Genomic DNA, 18,729 nt, shown 5'->3' with positions numbered 1-18,729 from the left:
TGATAAAGCAAACCATTTGATCTGAAACTTAAATGTAACAGAAATTTAAAAATATCTTTTTTTTTTGACAGCCCTAATCTGATCATGATCATTGTATTTCTCTCTGTGATAAACTAGTTTGAGCATATTATATTTTGGAGCCCCAACTTTTTGGGGCTCCACTCATATTCTAATAACTCAGGTGGAGATTACAATCCACAATATAAGTTTATGGGTCTGAAAAAAACCCTCAATTCCTTATTTTTTTAGAAATTAACAAGCTTCTTGCCTTCATGAATTAACAGTATTTATCAAACCTTCTCAAACTCCTACAACAGTTGATAACATGACCAAGCAGATAGTGGAAGAGTTTTATGACTTCTTGAACAAGAGAATATATCACTAGAGCACAACTCCTTGGAAGCAGAAAAAAAAAATAAATTATAAAATATTTTTTCATTTTCCACAAACACACTGCCTCCAGAAATGTTCACTTTCTCCTTGTCACAACTCTTTCAGTGCTATGCTGGATAGGAATCTAACAAACCTGCCCTGTGGGTAAAAATGAGCAGATATGCTGTAACCACACACTCAAACAAGTAAAATATCCTGCTGCTCCCCACATGGGATATTTGATCTGCTCATCAAGCCTCACACATCTTAGCTCTTCATATGAAGAAAAAAGAAACTGCTGTTTGTTTGTTTGTGGGGTTTTTTTTTTGTTTGTTTTTTTTTAATTAGCTTGCAAATTGAAGTGATTTTGAAGAGAATTTCCATGGTGATGTTCTACTGAAATATGGCTAATGTAGCTGTCTTATGCAGGTTATTTACTTTCTGAGAAGTTTCATAAGCTCTCAATGAAAGGTCCCTTGGGCTGTGCCCCCAGTCTGAAACCCATTTGCTACAGCATACAAAGTTAAAGTTAGAAAACACAGATTAGACTTTACAGATTCCTTATCATTAAAAAATAAAAAGTTTTTGTGATTTAGGCCAGCTTTAAGACGATGTGACACTTTAAGCAAAAGGATACTATTCCAACTATTAAATATATTAGTAAATCCTCTTAGGAAATTTAATTTACAGGAGTTTTGAAACATTTGCTCACAGAGAAAACTGTTTTTTCCCATCTTTTCTGCTGTCTCATGCTCCCTAAATGAGAAAGTCATGTCACATGCAAGAGCGATAGTTGCCATTGTATTATCTTTGTAGCCTGACTGTCACTAGAGCTCTGATCTTCCCAGCCTTTTCAGTTCCACATCACATCTTTTCCAGTTCATATAAGCCTGTGGTTAACTCAAAATTGATTTTATTTATCTTGTTAAATTGGGACTGACATTTTTCCAGTAGAAAATGCATGAAATCATTAAGACAGAAGATAACAAACAGACATGAACACATACAGATGTTGAAATGTTTGGTTTGAAATGATGAGAATAGAACCAGTAACACTTCTTTTGTGAACAGAACCACAGGAAGTGACTGATGTTAATGCAACATTGATAGCTGATAATACTGTCCAAATTAAGTGCAGAAGTCAAGAAGTGTATGGAGCAAAAACAGTATTTGAATTGACTTGGGAAAATGATGGAACAAATGCCTCCAGTGACAGTAATTGTGATTTTACAAAAGGAAATCTCTTATACTTGACAAACTATACATTTACGGTAAGTAGACTTATTAAGTTAAACATATAAAATATTGCTGTATTTTCATCATTTAAGCATGTTATACTTGATTTTAGGAAAAAAAGGCAAATATGGTGGCAGAGGACTTAATCTATGGATCTGTAGGCCATAGATGTAAAGTAGCTATTACTTCAGAAATAAAATGCATATGTGCCTAGCCTATCAATCAGTCCCTTGTGTTCTATTCAACATAGGTTCTGACAGCATGAAAAATACAAACTGGATAGATTGTACTTGGGATGGAGAGAAATCTAGGGTTTCCATAAGTTTTAAGATAGTTTCTTAAGTATAACTGGTATTTTAGAGTTTAAAGCACATTTCATTTGATGAATGTTTGACTGTCATTTCAATCAGAGGATAAATATGGAATTGTCTGGAGACAATTGCTCAGAAATAAATTGTTCGGAATTTTCCCCTGTGAGGATTTTTGATGCTTCAGGGACTAGTTTTTGTAAAGCAGTTCAGACCCTTTCTCATGTCCTTACATCAGCCTTTACAAGCCAGTCCTTGTTTCCATACAAAATATATCATCCTCTGTTTACAAGCTTCAATTTCCTGAAGGCCTCCTGCTATTTTCTTTCAGGCATTTCACCCTTTTGGCATTTGTTGCTTGCAAAGCCAATGGTCTTGTGTGATCCCCTTAATGTAGCCAGCAGGAATATTTTTTTATATCCTGATAGCTCTTCTCAGTAAAGACTAGGTAAAAAAGTAAACAGTAGTAATGAGAGAGTTTTATTACTTTATTACCAGTTTCACTCATTTTCCACAATCTTTTCCTCTTTGCTCTGTGTCTTGAGGAAATGTAGTATCAGAGAACTACAGTAGTCTAGGTTTTGTTCCAAGCCTTAGTCAATATTTTTCTGACAAATTCTGCTCAGAAATGCTTGTATTTGGAAAACAAAGATAAGGTCCTGTAGGAGCAAAAGATGCTTGCATTGCCTCCACAGTCTAAGGCCCCTGCACTCTTGTAAGCTTTTTGTACACCACTTGCAGTGAGCAGTTTGCCTTACAGAAGAAATTAGCTTCTGCTTGGCCCTGAACCCTGGCTTCTGCATTGAATTTATTTTGTTCAACTGCTACTGGAAAAACAGAGAAAGCCTTATGGCTTTAACTAGTAATGAAACGATTCTGGGTCAATTTATGGAAGGCTCAAGAAGAAAAAGCAGATCATCTGTGAGAGTTGGCAGATGTCATGATTCCCTTCTGTCTGCACACTGAATTGTTCAGGGAATAAACAGGAGTCTACCCAGAATACTTTGTGGTTTAGTGATGTTTTGACCCCTACTGTTGCACTAGGTTTCTGGTTTTCTCTATTTGAGAAGCTTCTTACTTGTTCTCTCTGCCACCTCCTCTACTCCTCTGGATGTTGTCACCTGCCATGGCTTTCTTCCCAGCTGCAGAGAGTATGGAAACCATCAACCTTGTGAACAATTTGACCTTTTAGAGCAGCGGGTATGAGCTGGGGCACAGTCCTCTGAATCTTCAGGAGAGGTTTCTGTTAAGGGATTAGGTAGGCTCAAAAAGAACTCAACCTGCAGTCAGCAGTGGTGCTGAAAGCCCCTCTCCTCCCTTTCTGGATGACTTGCATCAGAGGAATATTACTGCTAAAGTCACTGTTCTTCAATCCTGTTACTATCCTCCACTGTTTAATATTACATCATTGTTTAATCATAAGATTAATTTTTCTTCAAAAGAACAGTGTGAAATATTTGATGTACAAGCTTCAAGCTGACTTTTAGATCTGATAGGAATTTTTATTAAGGAAATTTAAAAGATTGAATAAATGTAAAATATATTATGAAATATAAACACATCTAAACAAATTTAATATTTTAACACCAGTTAAAGTACCCAAAAGTTAATGTTGCAAGAAAGAAGCTTATTTAGAATTTTATTTTGGCTTCTATAATTTAACTTTTTATGAATTACTTCCCATACAGGAATTTGTATGAAAAATATCCAATTTGTTTGACTATTTGTATATTTACTATTGAAGCAAATAAAATAATGGTGTTTCATTACATATTGCATGGTTATTTTTCAGATTTGAGAGATCTGATAAGAGAGAAATAAGATTTTTTCCTTCAGATACCTCTGATTTTGATTTTGTAAAAAGTGTCTGCTGTTTCACTAACTTTTTTTTTTTTTTTTTGCGGTCTTCTGCATATTTTTGGATCTAGGTTTTGCTGTAAGTTAGGTGGAATCCTGAACTGCACTATAAATGGCTATACAAAGATTGACAGTGAGGTGAATTAATGGAAAATAGAGGGATGTATTTCAAATATCCATTGTGCTTTTCTTTAAAAAAAAATATTCAGAAATTTTGAGTTGTTATATCTTAGCATCTCTATTATTCTCACCCACTGCATGCAGATCTTAGTGTATAATGGAGAACATAGAGGGCATCCAGTAAAGAAGAGTATAAGAACCAGATGTAAGTAAATATATACAGCATTTTTACTTTCAGACTTTAGCATAGTATCAGGCAACAGTGTGAACTGTGAATTCCATTAAAATTGCTCCTATTTAAAAATCCAAACTGCCTGTTTTTATAGTTAATAGTTGACCTCATTGGAAAAAATCATATTCTCATTCAGTATTAATGCAACAGATCATATCAACACATCATTGACCATAATTCAGAATTATTTCAGAGCTGTGGTTTCTTCAGGAAACATTTGAATGCAACTAGAAAATAATTTCTCTAATTTAAATTATTCACTTTAGGATTATTTTCCTGTGTTCAGATCCTGTGTTTCAGGAGCTTAACATTTGTGACTTGTCAATGATTCCCAACTCCCAGATCAGGAGCAGCTGAGAACTCCACTGCTCACGTGTAAGGTCACACAGAGCAGAAGACAAATGTGGTAATGCCAAACCAGTGAGTGAGTTGTAGCATTTTCACAAGTGGACATGGAGGGTTTAAGTGAAAGTTTTCTTAATGAAAAAATAAAATTCCCTCCTCTTCTGTGAGCTTTGGAATTTTTTGGCACTTTGGAATAAAAAACTTAAATAAAAGACTTAAAAATAACTATTTATTTTTTTTCACAAAGAAAAAATATCAATGAACCCTGGTTCTAGGAAGGGTACATATTAAAAAAAAAGAAAAAAAAAAGTGACTTTTAAATGCCATTAATTATATAGTCAAGAAATAATAAATGTATTCTTTTTCTGTTGCTAGATAATTCTAAAGCCCTGATTATATTCTTGGCCTTCTTGATTGTTGTGACATCAATTGCTTTACTACTCGTTCTGTACAAGATCTATGATCTTCACAAAAAAAAGCTTAGGTAAGCTTCATGTTTCTCTCCCTGTCTTATATAAATGGGTGTTGGGGTGGAGGCTTTCTATTTTTGCACAAGTTTTCCTTATGAGTAGTGCAAAAATCCTAGGAGTTTGATATTAATATGGGGAAAAGACATCCTTTTTAATCCTTTCAGAAGGAACTCAGGTTTTGGTGGTTTGTCTAGCAGTGCAAATACAGTGAAGTAGATTGAAAATCTCCCTTCTATACCCTTTCTCCAGGTACAGAAGAACTGATCTGCAAGAACAAAATGTTTTGTCACTAGTGTTGTGAAAAAATATTCACAAATATCCGAAAAACCTTTCCTTCATGATTTAAGTTAAAAGTAATGAAAATAATACACGCTTTCCTGGAACTATTTCAAATGCTTATTCACCTGGAACAATATCTCAGGGAAGCTTTGTTTATTGTAGTCATCTCTAGGTGACTTGGCAATTCTGTAGAACAGTGGATAGTGATAGAAGAGTCATCATTGCCTTCCCTGATGACTGTGCCCAGAGCCCTGGAAAGCCAGGCTGACTGCTGCTATTACTGTGAAGGGAGATGATGCAATGTGTGAGGAGGCATTTGCTGCTGGTAGAGATGGATGAGTTAGGGCAATTTCTTCAGAAAGCTATCAGCCTTCTGGCAACAGCAGAAACTGGGGACCCATCTCTTCCAGTGCCTTTCCTCTCCCTGCTCTTCCTCTTAGGGGGATAGGGAGCTGCTCTTGCGCAGATGCAGACTTTTATGCTTAGGGAAGCAGAACTAATTTTTGCTTGTACAGCTCCAGAGCATCCAGCTTGCTCTTGGCTACTTAGCATTTAAACTTAATTTCATTATATTTTATGTATGTGTTAGGCTTTTTGTCGCTTATTTAGCAAAAGAAACAAAGATGGTGTGAGCAGTCACTCCAGTGAAGAAATTGACGATGTTTGCTGCAGGTGATATGTACAAAATTGTGCAGGTGGTAAAGGTGTTTGATGTGGTTCCCTTGCTTCTCCCCCTCAATAGTATCCAGAGTATGAAGACAAGGATTCCAACCACCTCTGCATAGGGTCTGTAAGTCCCATCTGTAGCACTTCTGTTTCACAGAGAGCTTGTAATGTGGTCTGCTGGTTATGAACAGTCTTGGTGTTCACATACAAAACTGCTTTTATTTAGCTCATTATCATATATATGTCTTACTAGTCAAAGCACTTACAGATGCTTTTTCTTTTTACAGCAATTCTTCTGAAGGTGTGAACCTTGTTGCAGGTGAGCATCTTTATATATTTAGCAAGTGGAAATAAAATTAGTCACGTGTCTTGCTGCCACCTTTGGTTTGTTTACATTCTAAGTTGTATGCATAGATTACAGATGTCAACATGATGACACCTCATTTGGAGAAAAAGACCTTCAGTAAATACATAGCAGAAGCATTCATACTTAAACAGACTGAAAGTTTATCACTGTTTGAAAAACTCTTATTTACTATTTAATTGAAAACACAATTTTTTTATCCCAATGTTGTGATATGTTTAACCCACAGAGTAAGTCCAGAATCAAATATAGCTTCAGTCAGAATTTCCCTTTCCTGTGCACTTTTTTCAAAGCAAGAATTTAAACATAAGCCAATTGTTTTTTGCTACAAAATTTTGAAGGCTTTCAAATCCCAAAGACTGGAACCAAACATTATGAGCTATTTTTTTGCACAAGGTTTCAAAGCCTATGAAGGGCAGAATCAGTCAATACCAGAACACTTCAGGAAAAAAAAAAAAATTATGACACTCAAGCCCACAGAAATTAACTACATTAAATGGGATGTAATACTGTGTTGATATTGAAATCCATTTGCTTAGGCACATGGTTGTTAAAAAAGTAATTTCAATATAAATGAAAAATTAATAAATGTCTACTTAGAGATGTTAAAATTTGTTCAATCATTAACTTACCATTAAAGATGATATTACAGTTTATTGCAACTCAGAGAATAAGTTGGAGAAAATTTGAAGAAGTAGGCTATACATGTTGCTACCTTGGTAAGTTGCTTGCACAGTAATCCACTTTACCACTGACAATAAATGATCAGAATCGAAGTAGAGGACAAGGCCATGTCACTACTGTGGATGTCGGGGCTGTTGCAGTAACCTGAATGTGACAATTGTCACTTCGTACAAAAGCACTGTTAATGCAGTGTCCCTGCATGTGGCCTCCTCCTGAGGTGTTTCCAGTCAAGCAGCAGAACTCAACAAATTCTGTTATTCCTAGGTCTTGTTTGTTCACAACTGGCTCAGGCAACACCATTTTTTTTTTTTTTTTTTAAAATAAACATGCTTAGTTAAAGAGGTTTGTCCTTTTGTTAATTTGTATGACAATTCGAGAATCACGTTTACTGAAATGTAATTTATGTTTTCAAAGCCAGTAAGAATAAATGTTCAATGTATTTGCACAGTTAAAGATGATGACAGACAACTTCTGAATATAGAGCCAATACCTTCAGAGCAATTGCTGGACACATACAAAAGGAAGATTGCTGATGAAGGAAGACTTTTCTTGGATGAATTTCAGGTTTGTCATTGGCTCAAAATATACCACAGATTTATAGCCAGGTGGTTGGAAGAATTCTGTTCAAGAGAGTTCTGTTTGAAGTATATGCACTGATTATAAAGAAAGAAAGAAAGAATCTAGAAAATTGAGTGAATTGTCATCTAAGGTCAAATAGGCTTCAGTTAATTTTGCTACCAAGCTCTCCTTATTATAGGATGATGGTACTTTTGGTTTTACTGAAAGTGGTTTTCAGAAGTATAAAATACAGTCTAAATACTTCTCATTCCAAATTATCTTTTAATGCATATTTTTAGTACTCTCTCTTACTGTATAGCCATGGGGATATAAATAATTTATAATTGTGGAGACATATTATTTAAGGGAAAATAAATTTGGTTTTTTATATATAAGAAATATATGAAGTAGTATCTTGTGAAACAGAATGTTATCATCCAGATTCGGTAGCACCAAATTTCTTCCATATGCTTTTGACTGCAAGTAGAAGCTATTTTAAATATATGCTTACCTAATAAAAGTAACATTGTATTTTACAGAGTATTCCTAGAGTTTTCAGTAAATTTTCAATAAAGGAGGCCAAAAAAAGCCATAATCAGAACAAAAACCGTTACATTGATATCCTTCCATGTAAGTATTTGCTACAGTTTTTGCATGTTTTATAAATAGTTGTTTTCTCAGTGCCTTGAGATAATATAGTTATTTTGTTTTAAATGATTTAAACAGATGATCATAACCGTGTTGAGCTCTCGGAGATCCCAGGAGACCCAGGATCAGATTATATCAATGCAAGTTATATTGATGTGAGTGACTTCTACTGAAAAAAGTCTTAGGCACTGTTGAAGAAACTGTAGTCTGTACATTTCATGCATCAAACACCTTTGAGGATTTCCATTCGGGTTCTTTTAATCTTTGTAATGTATTTGGTATTATTGGACTGTTGCATACTGAATTCCTTGTTAAAGTTGTAAATCTTTTAAGTTGTTCATGCTTTCCCTCTAAAAATTTTAAACATTGTACTTTTTATAGGGCTTCAAAGAACCAAGAAAATACATTGCTGCACAAGGTAATTTTTAACCTTAAAATAATAGCTTTGCTTAATTCATGCATATTTTTTTTTGTTAGAGAGTAGTAAAAAAGTATTCGAATTTAAAGAAAAATTGAAAATCTGACATTTTCAAATTTAATTTGAAGAAGTTGCCAATGAGTTTTTGCTTAGGGAATTTGTGAATTTGAATAGATTGCACTTCAAAGGCAGATTCCTCATGATGCATAGCTTTACATCAAAAGTTTTCAGATTTCACAGCTATGCACTAAAGATATATATGAGACTTTTTAAATGTTGTAGCCTAATGGCAGCAGTCATAATGAAATCAAGTGTGTGGCTGTTATTTGCATGATCTCTGGTTAGCTTTTCAGACTGCATGGCTAATCATGTCAAGAAGGCAAGTGTTTTTTCATGTAGCTGCACCCTGAAAAACTCCCTTAAAATATCTTCTGCTAGGCCCCAAGGATGAAACCACAGATGATTTCTGGAGAATGATCTGGGAACAGAAGGCAACAATTATTGTCATGGTGACTCGCTGTGAAGAAGGAAAGAGGGTGAGAAATATCCATTCATCCATCCATCCATCCATCCATCCATCCATCCATCCATCCATCCATCCACATTTCCATTCTTATTTTGCCTGAAAACAGAATGGGTTGCTGTGCTGTGGTGAATTACATTTTCTTCTTAGTATTGTGTTTTTATTCTTTCCTGTTCTCTCATTGTGGCAGAACCTTTGTTGGAAAGCATGCCAAAACAGCATTGCTTTATGGAATTACTAGTTTTATCAAAAAAAAGTCACTTTAGTCACAGTTGTTACTACCAGAGGGTGAGCTTCCCAATTACAGCTAATAAATCCAGAAAAGGGCATAAGGTAAAACTCTAGCTCCTTACAGACCTCTCATAAAAGGTATATTTTGTATTTTTCTCCCATCTATTATCTTCTGATATCCTGGCAATGCCCCCAGTAAATCCTAGACAGAATATTTTTTTAATCTGTTGTCTTTCTCCTTCCTTTAACTGGAAGGTTGGGTGCTTCTGGCTTGCTTTTGTTCCTTATTCCAGGTACAGCAAGAAGAAGGGGAACTGCTGTTTTAGCTGCTTTTAAAAATGAAAAGATTGGCCACATGCAGATTTACAGCGTCCCCAAGTTGATGTTTTTGGCAGGCAGGAGTAATGTTCCTCACTGAAGACTGAAAAAGAAGCCATAGAAGTAACTGCAAACTTTTCTACAGCCTTCAGACAACAGCAACAGTTAGCTATTTTCAACTAGTGTACAGGATTTTTTTCCCCACTTTATGTTCCAAGTTAAATTCCATGGGTATAAACTTCAGGTCAGAACTGTTGGAAATTTGGAATTATTTAGGACTGACATCCTAAGCAGTGACAGCCCTTTTCAGGAGAGAACAAGACTGGTGACAAGTCAGAAAAACTACGCTGAACTGCCATCTATTTTAAATCAGACTTTATTCAAGCTCTCAGCTCTCTGCCACTTTGTTGTCATGCTCCTCACTTAACTTCGTATCTTCACAGAACAAATGTGCCCAGTACTGGCCATCAATGGAGAATGGATCTGCAACATATGGGGACATCATTGTGAAGATCAATGGAAGTAAAACATGTCCAGACTATGTCATTCAGAAACTACACATCACAAATGTAAGTTTGATTTTGAAGTGTAAGACTGACTGGAATTGGAGTGTCTATTTGGAGTCTGTAGGTATCGCTGAGAGATCCTTTCAAGAGAAGAAGAGTCATCTATCAATGGAAGATGGTCTACTGTTTTTCCCTAAGGAACATATAGTTTAAGAGCAAACTTCTTAGATGTAGGTGTCATTCCTTAAAGGAAATATGGGTTAGAAATATATTTCCCAACTTAAAAATGTATTTTCCTTACTACTCTGGAATCTACATTTAAGAGGAAACTGTTAATATGATGTTAAGCATGGAAAACTTAATACACTGTGGTTTCCTTGGATATTTAGCTTGTTCTTTAACACAGAAATTTTAATAGTTTATGTGTATCTCAGCATAACCCGCAAGTAAAACCAATATGACTCATAGACACCATTGTCTATCCTCATGATAATGTACAGTGGGGCAATTACAAAGTGCTTTAGTAATCATAAGCGGTTTATAATTACCATTTGGCTATGTGTAGAATCATTGAGGATGATTAATTGCTCTCTTATACAACTGAAATCATACTAGTTGCTTTGTGCGTAATCGAGAGCAAAATTTGCCATCTAAAGTTAAATGCTCCTCTCAGGCCCTTTGCGAAAATATTGCAGTGAGGGTAAATGGAATGTAAGTCAACTAAAAGCATTAAGACTCAAAGAGTAAACCTGCCGACAGATCTTCAGCAAAATAGTCAGGCAATAGACTCCACCCATCTTGATCCATGATTACAGCTGAAAATCTCTATTCTGCTGTCTCATGTTGCATTAAAATTTAATCAGGAAGTGGTCTGATTGATAGAAAGTTGTAACTTAGTGTGAAGAAAGTGAGAATATCAGGATGTTAAGAATTAACCACTAATAAAACACTGCTTTGTGACTCTAATGTCAGCTTTAGAAATGAGAGATTGCTGCAGGTTGAGGACTGATATTTTTAGAGATGTCTGCTCTCTGTTCAGCTGACATCATATTAATATAGATAAAACTGATATTGGTTGTGGAATTTAAGAGTGGTCCCTGGTGAGAAGGTGGAGACTTCTGCAGTTCTGCTGGAATAGGGATATATAATTACTGAAACAATGGCAAATAATGGTATGAATAACTGCCACAACTGGATAATTCAACTTTGAGTAAGAATTTCTTACTTCTGCTTTGTATATCTGCACTTGATTTTGGCTTTGTGTGTGTGTATATATATTAAAAAAAAACCACACTTCACTTTTTCTAGGGAAGAGAAAGAACAGCTGGAAGAGATGTCACTCATATTCAGTTCACAAGCTGGCCAGACCACGGAGTCCCTGAGGATCCACATCTCCTTCTCAAACTCCGACGCAGAGTTAATGCTCTTAGCAACTTTTTTAGTGGCCCAATAGTGGTTCATTGCAGGTAAATATATGTTGCTTTTTTAAAATGTTGTTTATGTTAAATGAACATGAAGTAAAGCTAGTCAGAAAAAGGAGCTGGCAAAGGTATTTGGCCGATCCCAAATTTTGTGACTTGATTACTTGAGAGTGAGGCAGCCACAGATGTGTAAAAAAGCCTGTTTTCTGAAGGATCTGAATGACATTCAGGTCACTAAAATCTGAGGATACACAGATTTTGAACTTTTGGAAAGTAGCCAGATAAATGTTTGGCTACTCTCTCTAAGCACCATGTTTGGCAATATTGGCCTTACTGTTTTCAGAACTGTTTTCAGTGACTTCATGTCCAATTGTTACACATTTTCCCTCTTGCTCTCTCACTGGCTGCTCCTCTTTCTGAGTGGGACTGGGAGGTGCTATTCCCTTTTGATAATCAAATCCCTTTGTGCTTTGCAGTGCTGGTGTTGGGCGCACTGGGACATATATAGGAATTGATGCCATGCTGGAGGGGCTGGATGCAGAAGGCAGAGTGGATGTTTATGGCTATGTTGTGAAGTTGCGTCGGCAGCGGTGCCTCATGGTTCAAGTAGAGGTATCTTGCTGAAACTCCTGTCACTTAGAACTCTTCTTTGTTAGGGCTTTCTCAGTATTTCTCAAAGTGTGCTGCTCAGTCTTGGGTACTGCTATGGTTCAGTTGAAGATAGAATATATAGCTCTGGAAATTATTAAGAGAGAGGAAAAACTAAAGTGAATTAGAGTTTCTGTGACTGTACTTTCAAAAGAAGCTTGCTGTTAGAAACCTCAACTTTTAAAGTTTACAATTTAAAAAAAGAAGCCAAGAAGAACATTTTTGTATTGATAATCCAGTTTTTGTCATACAATTCACAAATGCAAAACAGCTTGCATAGTCGAACTTAATTTTCAAATTCTAAAAACTGTCTGTCTAGATGGGATTTTCATTTTTGTTGACAGTACAATAAAAGTTGCAGACTGATGCACTGCATGTTTTTGACTTATTTAAACGTTTTACAGATCTTTCAAGAGATATTCAATTAGATTTGAAAGTCATTATATTTATTGGCAGAACACTTTTCATCCAACATTCTAAATGTGCTCCAAAATGTCCAGTTGGAAACCACTCTGGTTTTAATACTTACCTTAATGCCTATTTATAAATAATGCTTAGTATTCTTAACAGTAATAACATCATGGGAGTAATAGTTTCTTATAATGTTTCTAAAAAGTGATATGATTTTTAGATTTTTTTTTTTTAACTCTTTTAATAACTTCATTTTTAAACCCTTCAAATGGAAAACACCAGTCACAGTACATCCTTATTCATCAAGCACTAGTGGAATATAATCAGTATGGAGAAACAGAGGTCAGCCTCTCAGAACTGCATTCCTATCTTAACAATCTGAAAAGAAAAGATCCTCCAAGTGATCCTTCTCTGCTGGAGGCAGAGTTTCAGGTAAATAAACATTGCATTCTAGTGCCCTTACTTCCCACTTACATCAGAAGGTGCCTTGCACAATAGTCATGAGATATCGTATGTGATAGATCACTTCTGTGATATTTTATTTCTCTGTCACAGAAACAGTTTCTTTACCTTCATGAAAAAAGCTGTAAACTAATGAAATTTTATTCCTGCTTTTGATGTTAATATTTTTAACAAAGATAAGGAGCATAGAACGATTACTTGTGTCTATGTGTGTGATTTCCTTTGCCATTGTATATGACATAGCAGGCATTTTTAAACTATAGTCCAGATGTGGCTGAAGTTTAAAGAATTAAAGGAAGCGAGGCACTGGGAGATGAAGACTGGCTGTGGGTGTCCAGAGGACACAATGATCGCAAGAACCATTTTAATCAAGCAAACATCCTCTTTCTTTAGAGATTGCCTTCCTATAAGGGGTGGCGGACACAGAACACTGGGAACCGTGAGGAAAATAAAAGCAAAAATAGGAATGCCAACATAATTCCATGTAAGTATTTTCCATGAATCTTCCTTTATGTTATCTTTTGTAAGAAAACTTACTAAATTTTGAAAAATTGAGGACAGTATATTAACTGAGATGTATTTGATTGATTAATTTTCTCAACACTGTAAAATTAGAAACTTCTTATAGTGTTTTAAAAAGGAAGAGATGAGTTTTTAAAAATGTGAATTATTTGGAGTGTTTAAGTTTATTTCAAATAAAGTGGCCTTTGTTCTACAGTCTGTTCAGTCTGTTGTGAAAGGGCTGGCCTCTTACTATCTATTTCCCCCCTGCACATGTGGAGGCAGCTCACCTCGAATGGTCAGCAGTGTGGCATGACAGTGACACTTTGTCTCATGCAGATGACTTTAACCGAGTGCCAATCAGGCACGAAGACGAATACAGTAGGGAGGGTGAACATGATTCAGATGATTCCTCAGATGAGGACAGCGACTCTGAAGAATCAAGCAAATACATCAATGCTTCTTTCATAACTGTATGTATTTAGAGGATCCACTATAAGTATTTCACAAGCTTTCAGCTAAAACTATATTCTAGCTTGAGCTCTTATTCTCTTATTGGCTTCACAAATAGAATAGGATTTACCCAAATAGGGGAGAAAGATCTGTCAATTGACGAATCCATTTATAGTTTTAATCATCAAAATCTTCTACATTTTGCTGCAGTAACAAGAATAATCTTTTTCCCTTACATGGTCTTAGACTGTGCAATCTCAAATAGTGAGACTAAACATAGAAATGCTTTTTGTGTGTGTGATGTTTAAAATCACTAGCTCTCAGACTGGCCTCATGATGACGTGTAATTCTGTTAGTGGGCATCTGCCTATGTACTAGTTGATCCATATTAATATTTTCCCTGTTAGTGAAACATGAGCATAGTTATTCACATATACAGGACACTGATAGTGAAAATTGGGACCACCCGTTTTTTGGCATCATATATACCTTCAAAAGAAAGAGAGCAGATATTGGTCACTAATGAAGTAATGGATTTTAATGGAATTACTAGCCAAATGTGATTTACCATAATCCTTTAAAATGCTGCATAGTTAGAATATCTATTCAGAATAAATGTATTTTTACTTTTGGGTACCTCAGTGTGAGCTGACTGGTGCACCAACTTTTGTGTGGTATAAACTTAATTTGTTAAGGTCAAATTAATTAGTTGTGCAGAATTAAATGTTTTAGCCCTTAAAAATACACTTTGCAGAAAATTGTATTAGTATACCTTGTTGTCAATCTGGAAGTGATACTGTTGGTAGGAGGATTGAGTTTAATGTCATTTGGCTCGTAGAATTCCTGTAAGACCGTTGTCCACTGTGATAGGCGTGTTTTCCATATAAACAAAACAGTTCATTATTTATTTCACTGGGTATTCTTTAAATGACACTGAGTTTTGTTGCTTGGAAATCACATTTCAAATAAATTTCAGAAAAAAAATATTAAAAATTTCTTTTATAGGGCTACTGGGGTCCAAAAGCCATGATTGCCACACAGGGACCACTGCAGGAAACTGTCTCTGACTTCTGGCAAATGGTTTTCCAAAGAAAAGCCAAAGTCATTGTTATGCTGACAGAGTTGAAAGAAGGAGATCAGGTGAGGCCATCATCTTCACACTGACATATTAAGGGTCCTCTATATGCAAAGAAAACACTGCACTGCACTCTCTCATTCCTTTCCTCCTGTTAAGTGTGTGTTACAGGATGAGGAATTTGGATTTCCAGTATAATTTGTTCTATTATTTACCTTCTTATTTTACTTTCTAATGAATTTTAGAGGGGAAAAGTGAATGATGTTATATTTTAAAATACAATAATGCTCCTACTACTTTAAAGTCAATACATTCTGTAAGTGCATATGGAAGATAAAAGAAAAGGAGTTTTGAATGGTAAGCACTGACTTGTACTTTTATCCATTTCAGGAACTCTGTGCACAGTACTGGGGTGAAGGAAAGCAAACGTATGATAGCATAGAAGTTCAAACGACAGATGTCAACTGTTGTCCTAGCTATACCATACGTGCATTTGATGTTACACATCTGAAGGTAGATTTCTTTGCAAATTCCAAAAGGAAATTTTAAATTTATTTCTCTGTTATAAACTTAGCCTAAAGAGGAGGGATGGTTCCCACTCCACTTACCTCCTACTCTAAGACATGGAAGTATTTTTATTTTCCAGACCAGCAGCCAATCATGATATATGCTATAAATAAGCTCAAATTTCCCATTTAGTGAATTGCTGAGATGGTGGTAGTGGAGTCTCAGGAGGTCAGCTTTCTTTTGTACATTGAGCAAAGCTCAGATGTCTACGTACCTCGTATTCATGAGGTAGAATGCACACCACCATGCAGTTCTTCAGGAACAGAATTTTTCTTGTGTAAATTAGCTGCAATAGATGTACTACATGAATCTTTATTTTAACCTGAATTGACTACATCTTCACTGCTGTTTTTCAGACAAAAGAAACACAGAAGGTGTATCAGTATCAGTATCACAAGTGGAGTGGCTTGGATGTTCCAGAAAACCCCAAAGATTTAGTCAACATGATTCTCAACCTTAAACAAAAAGTCCCAGCCAGACCAGTCACTGAGGACAACAGGATGACCCGCAGTGTCCCGCTCATCGTCCACTGCTGGTGGGTCTGACTTCAACATGTATCTTAACCTAGTTCTAAGTTTTGAATATACATAGCAACCCCAGTTTTGGGATGTCTACCTTTTCCCACAAGCCTTTAACTGTGTCTGGAGACTCATCTAGTCCTAGATTCCTTGAATTGCTCAAACTTGACCTTTTTGATTGTAGAGGTGAAAAGTGAGCACATGTATCTTCAGCAAGCATGGACATGGAATAGGTGGTCAGAGCTAGATGCTCTTGCCTGGTACACATAGTTTGAGAAGAAATGCTAGGTCAGAGTGCTCTTGTAGCATACTACTAATGAGGATCCAGCAGAGCTTTTAGGTTCATCTCTTGTTCTAGGACATAAGCCCACTTTTTTAGGACCATTTCCAGGAATAGCCTTGCTACCATCTAAAGCAGAGGATAACCCTGCTAACAAATGTTGAGACTGTAAGTCTGAAGTTTCTAATTCCTCTCTTACCTCTAAAGTGGTCACATGAGATCCAGGTATCCTCTAATCTAGAGCTGTCTTGTGTGTGTCCTACAGATATTCTTAACTGTAATAATTTCAGTCCAGTAAAAAATGTTTTGGAAATATAATTCTTTATGTAGACTTTGAAATAAATCTAACATTTAGTCAGAAGACTTGCTGATTTCACATTTTTAATTTACATCATCTTCTAGTGATGGATCACAGCAGACTGGTGTGTTTTGTGCTTTAATGACACTCTTGGAAAGTGCAGAAATAGAAGAAGTAATAGATGTTTTCCAAGTAGTAAAATCTCTTCGTCGTACCAGGCTGGGAGTGGTCTCCACCTTTGTAAGTAAATCTTAAGAATCACCGTAAGAATATTACGAGATTACTTATCATGGTCACTTGTAACCTTATGCATAATTTCTGCATAGGGAACCCTAACTCTAATCAGGACATTCACAGCCACTCTCCACTATTTAGGAATTGGCCATTGCTGATAAGAATGAAGGAATCTGTGAAATGTCCAGAGCTGCAATTCTGTAACACCTTTGTGGAAGGGTACATATCATAAAATCATAAATTGCATAAATTCATGCAGTTGCTTCAGGGATGCATGTGCACAGTGTCCCTTAACTTGTGCAGTTTAGGAGGCTAACTCTATTTCACAGGCTAGCAGCCATCAATGTGTTTTGATTAAATTACCCCAGAGGAATTGTGTCTCTGTGGTATACACTGTGCATCTACTAACAAACCACACCTAGGTGCTATCGATCTGGGGCAGGTTATTAGATTACTTTCCTAGACTCCTTACAATACATGTTGTTTACAACTTAGGCACTGTAAAGAGCATATTTTTGGTACTTTGTAAAGCAGGAGGGTGCTGAGTGACAACTTGGAACTTTTGATGCAGGCAGTTACAGAAACATTACATACACTTGAAATCAGAATAAACCATAGAAGCAACACACTGTACGCCAAAAACTGTGGAAGCTGCTTCATATGCAGTATTACATGTTCAACTACATACTACATTTCAAAATTTAAGAAAACAGAGAAAGAATGGGCTTATTCTCGGGCTCTGACCATTCACTTTGTACTAACTTCTTCTCTTTCTATTTAAGGAACATTACCAATTTCTGTATGACACCATTGCCAGTACCTACCCTGCACAGAATGGACAAGTAAAGAAGAATAGCCAACAGGAAGATAAAGTTGAATTTTGCAGTGAAGTAGAAAAAACAGATCAGGAAACTGATTTGATCACTATTGATCTTATCCCAACAACGCCAGAGGAAAATGAGCTTTCTGAAGTATGTGATGATTCTAAGGCGGTAGATAGCACTAAGGGAATTGAAAGCTCTACAAATGGCCCCACAACTCCAGTTCTAACTTAAGAGGCTAAACTAAAAGAAAAGTGCTTTTTCATGTGCAAAAAATCGTAAAATAAGTATGTTTCTTCCTCTTCCCACCATTTTTTTTTTGAAAATGTTTACTGTTATATCAGTTTTTCAAGGTACAATTTTAAAGGAATACTTGAAACTTGCAGAGAGTGACAAAGAACTGTGAAATTTTAATTTTTGTGTAGATTTGCATTTTATACTTCTTCAAGAACCTTTTCACTGTTTTTATACATTTTCTTTTAAAAATATGTACAGTGTAATACTATGTTGAGAAGAAGAGGAATTTTTTTTTACTTCTGTAACAAGGAGAGAAGCAACTCAGAACAAGATCAGTGTGTTGCAAAACTTTGCGTCTGTCTTCAAAACTATTAGCAAGTAAATTAACCTAATTGGTAAGCATATATTCTAGTATTTTCAGAGAGCTGACCAAGCACTGCTTTAATAAGACTCTGTGGAACTTGTGGGACTTTGCCAAACAGTTTTAAGGACTTATCATTTGCATCATGGGGCAATTCCAAGGAATTCAGACGTATGGAGAATCTGTAAGTCCTACCATATCAATGTGGAATGGAAATTTTTGCATTTTACTAACTTGCCTCAAGGTGTCCTTGTTGCTCCACATATATCAGTCTGAGAGTTCAGAGAAGAGTTTGGAGATTGGTATT

At 35.9% G+C, this 18,729-nt stretch overlaps 1 protein-coding gene across 3 annotated transcripts in view; it reads left to right on the top strand.

Annotated features, from left to right (window-relative positions):
• PTPRC (protein tyrosine phosphatase, receptor type C) overlaps positions 1-18,093 on the top strand; it is a 64,678-nt gene extending 46,585 nt beyond the window's left edge. For all 3 annotated transcript variants that reach the window (XM_026853369.1, XM_026853370.1, XM_026853368.1), the window contains 20 exons: positions 1,444-1,643; positions 4,038-4,098; positions 4,846-4,954; positions 6,173-6,204; positions 7,382-7,497; positions 8,031-8,121; positions 8,218-8,294; positions 8,521-8,557; positions 8,996-9,093; positions 10,073-10,198; positions 11,444-11,601; positions 12,033-12,168; positions 12,898-13,047; positions 13,471-13,561; positions 13,918-14,051; positions 15,037-15,171; positions 15,497-15,619; positions 16,030-16,208; positions 16,874-17,009; positions 17,786-18,093. In XM_026853369.1, the coding sequence (XP_026709170.1) occupies positions 1,444-1,643; positions 4,038-4,098; positions 4,846-4,954; positions 6,173-6,204; positions 7,382-7,497; positions 8,031-8,121; positions 8,218-8,294; positions 8,521-8,557; positions 8,996-9,093; positions 10,073-10,198; positions 11,444-11,601; positions 12,033-12,168; positions 12,898-13,047; positions 13,471-13,561; positions 13,918-14,051; positions 15,037-15,171; positions 15,497-15,619; positions 16,030-16,208; positions 16,874-17,009; positions 17,786-18,058 (2,462 nt within the window). In that variant the 3' untranslated portion in view covers positions 18,059-18,093. The remainder of the gene's footprint in view (positions 1-1,443; positions 1,644-4,037; positions 4,099-4,845; positions 4,955-6,172; positions 6,205-7,381; positions 7,498-8,030; positions 8,122-8,217; positions 8,295-8,520; positions 8,558-8,995; positions 9,094-10,072; positions 10,199-11,443; positions 11,602-12,032; positions 12,169-12,897; positions 13,048-13,470; positions 13,562-13,917; positions 14,052-15,036; positions 15,172-15,496; positions 15,620-16,029; positions 16,209-16,873; positions 17,010-17,785) is intronic.
• Positions 18,094-18,729: the final 636 nt, after the last annotated feature.

This window comes from Athene cunicularia (genome assembly GCF_003259725.1).
Source record: "Athene cunicularia isolate RWA chromosome 8 unlocalized genomic scaffold, athCun1 chr8_part1, whole genome shotgun sequence".
NCBI classification, from domain to species: Eukaryota; Metazoa; Chordata; class Aves; order Strigiformes; family Strigidae; genus Athene; species Athene cunicularia.
This window is presented reverse-complemented; position numbering and strand designations above follow the sequence as displayed.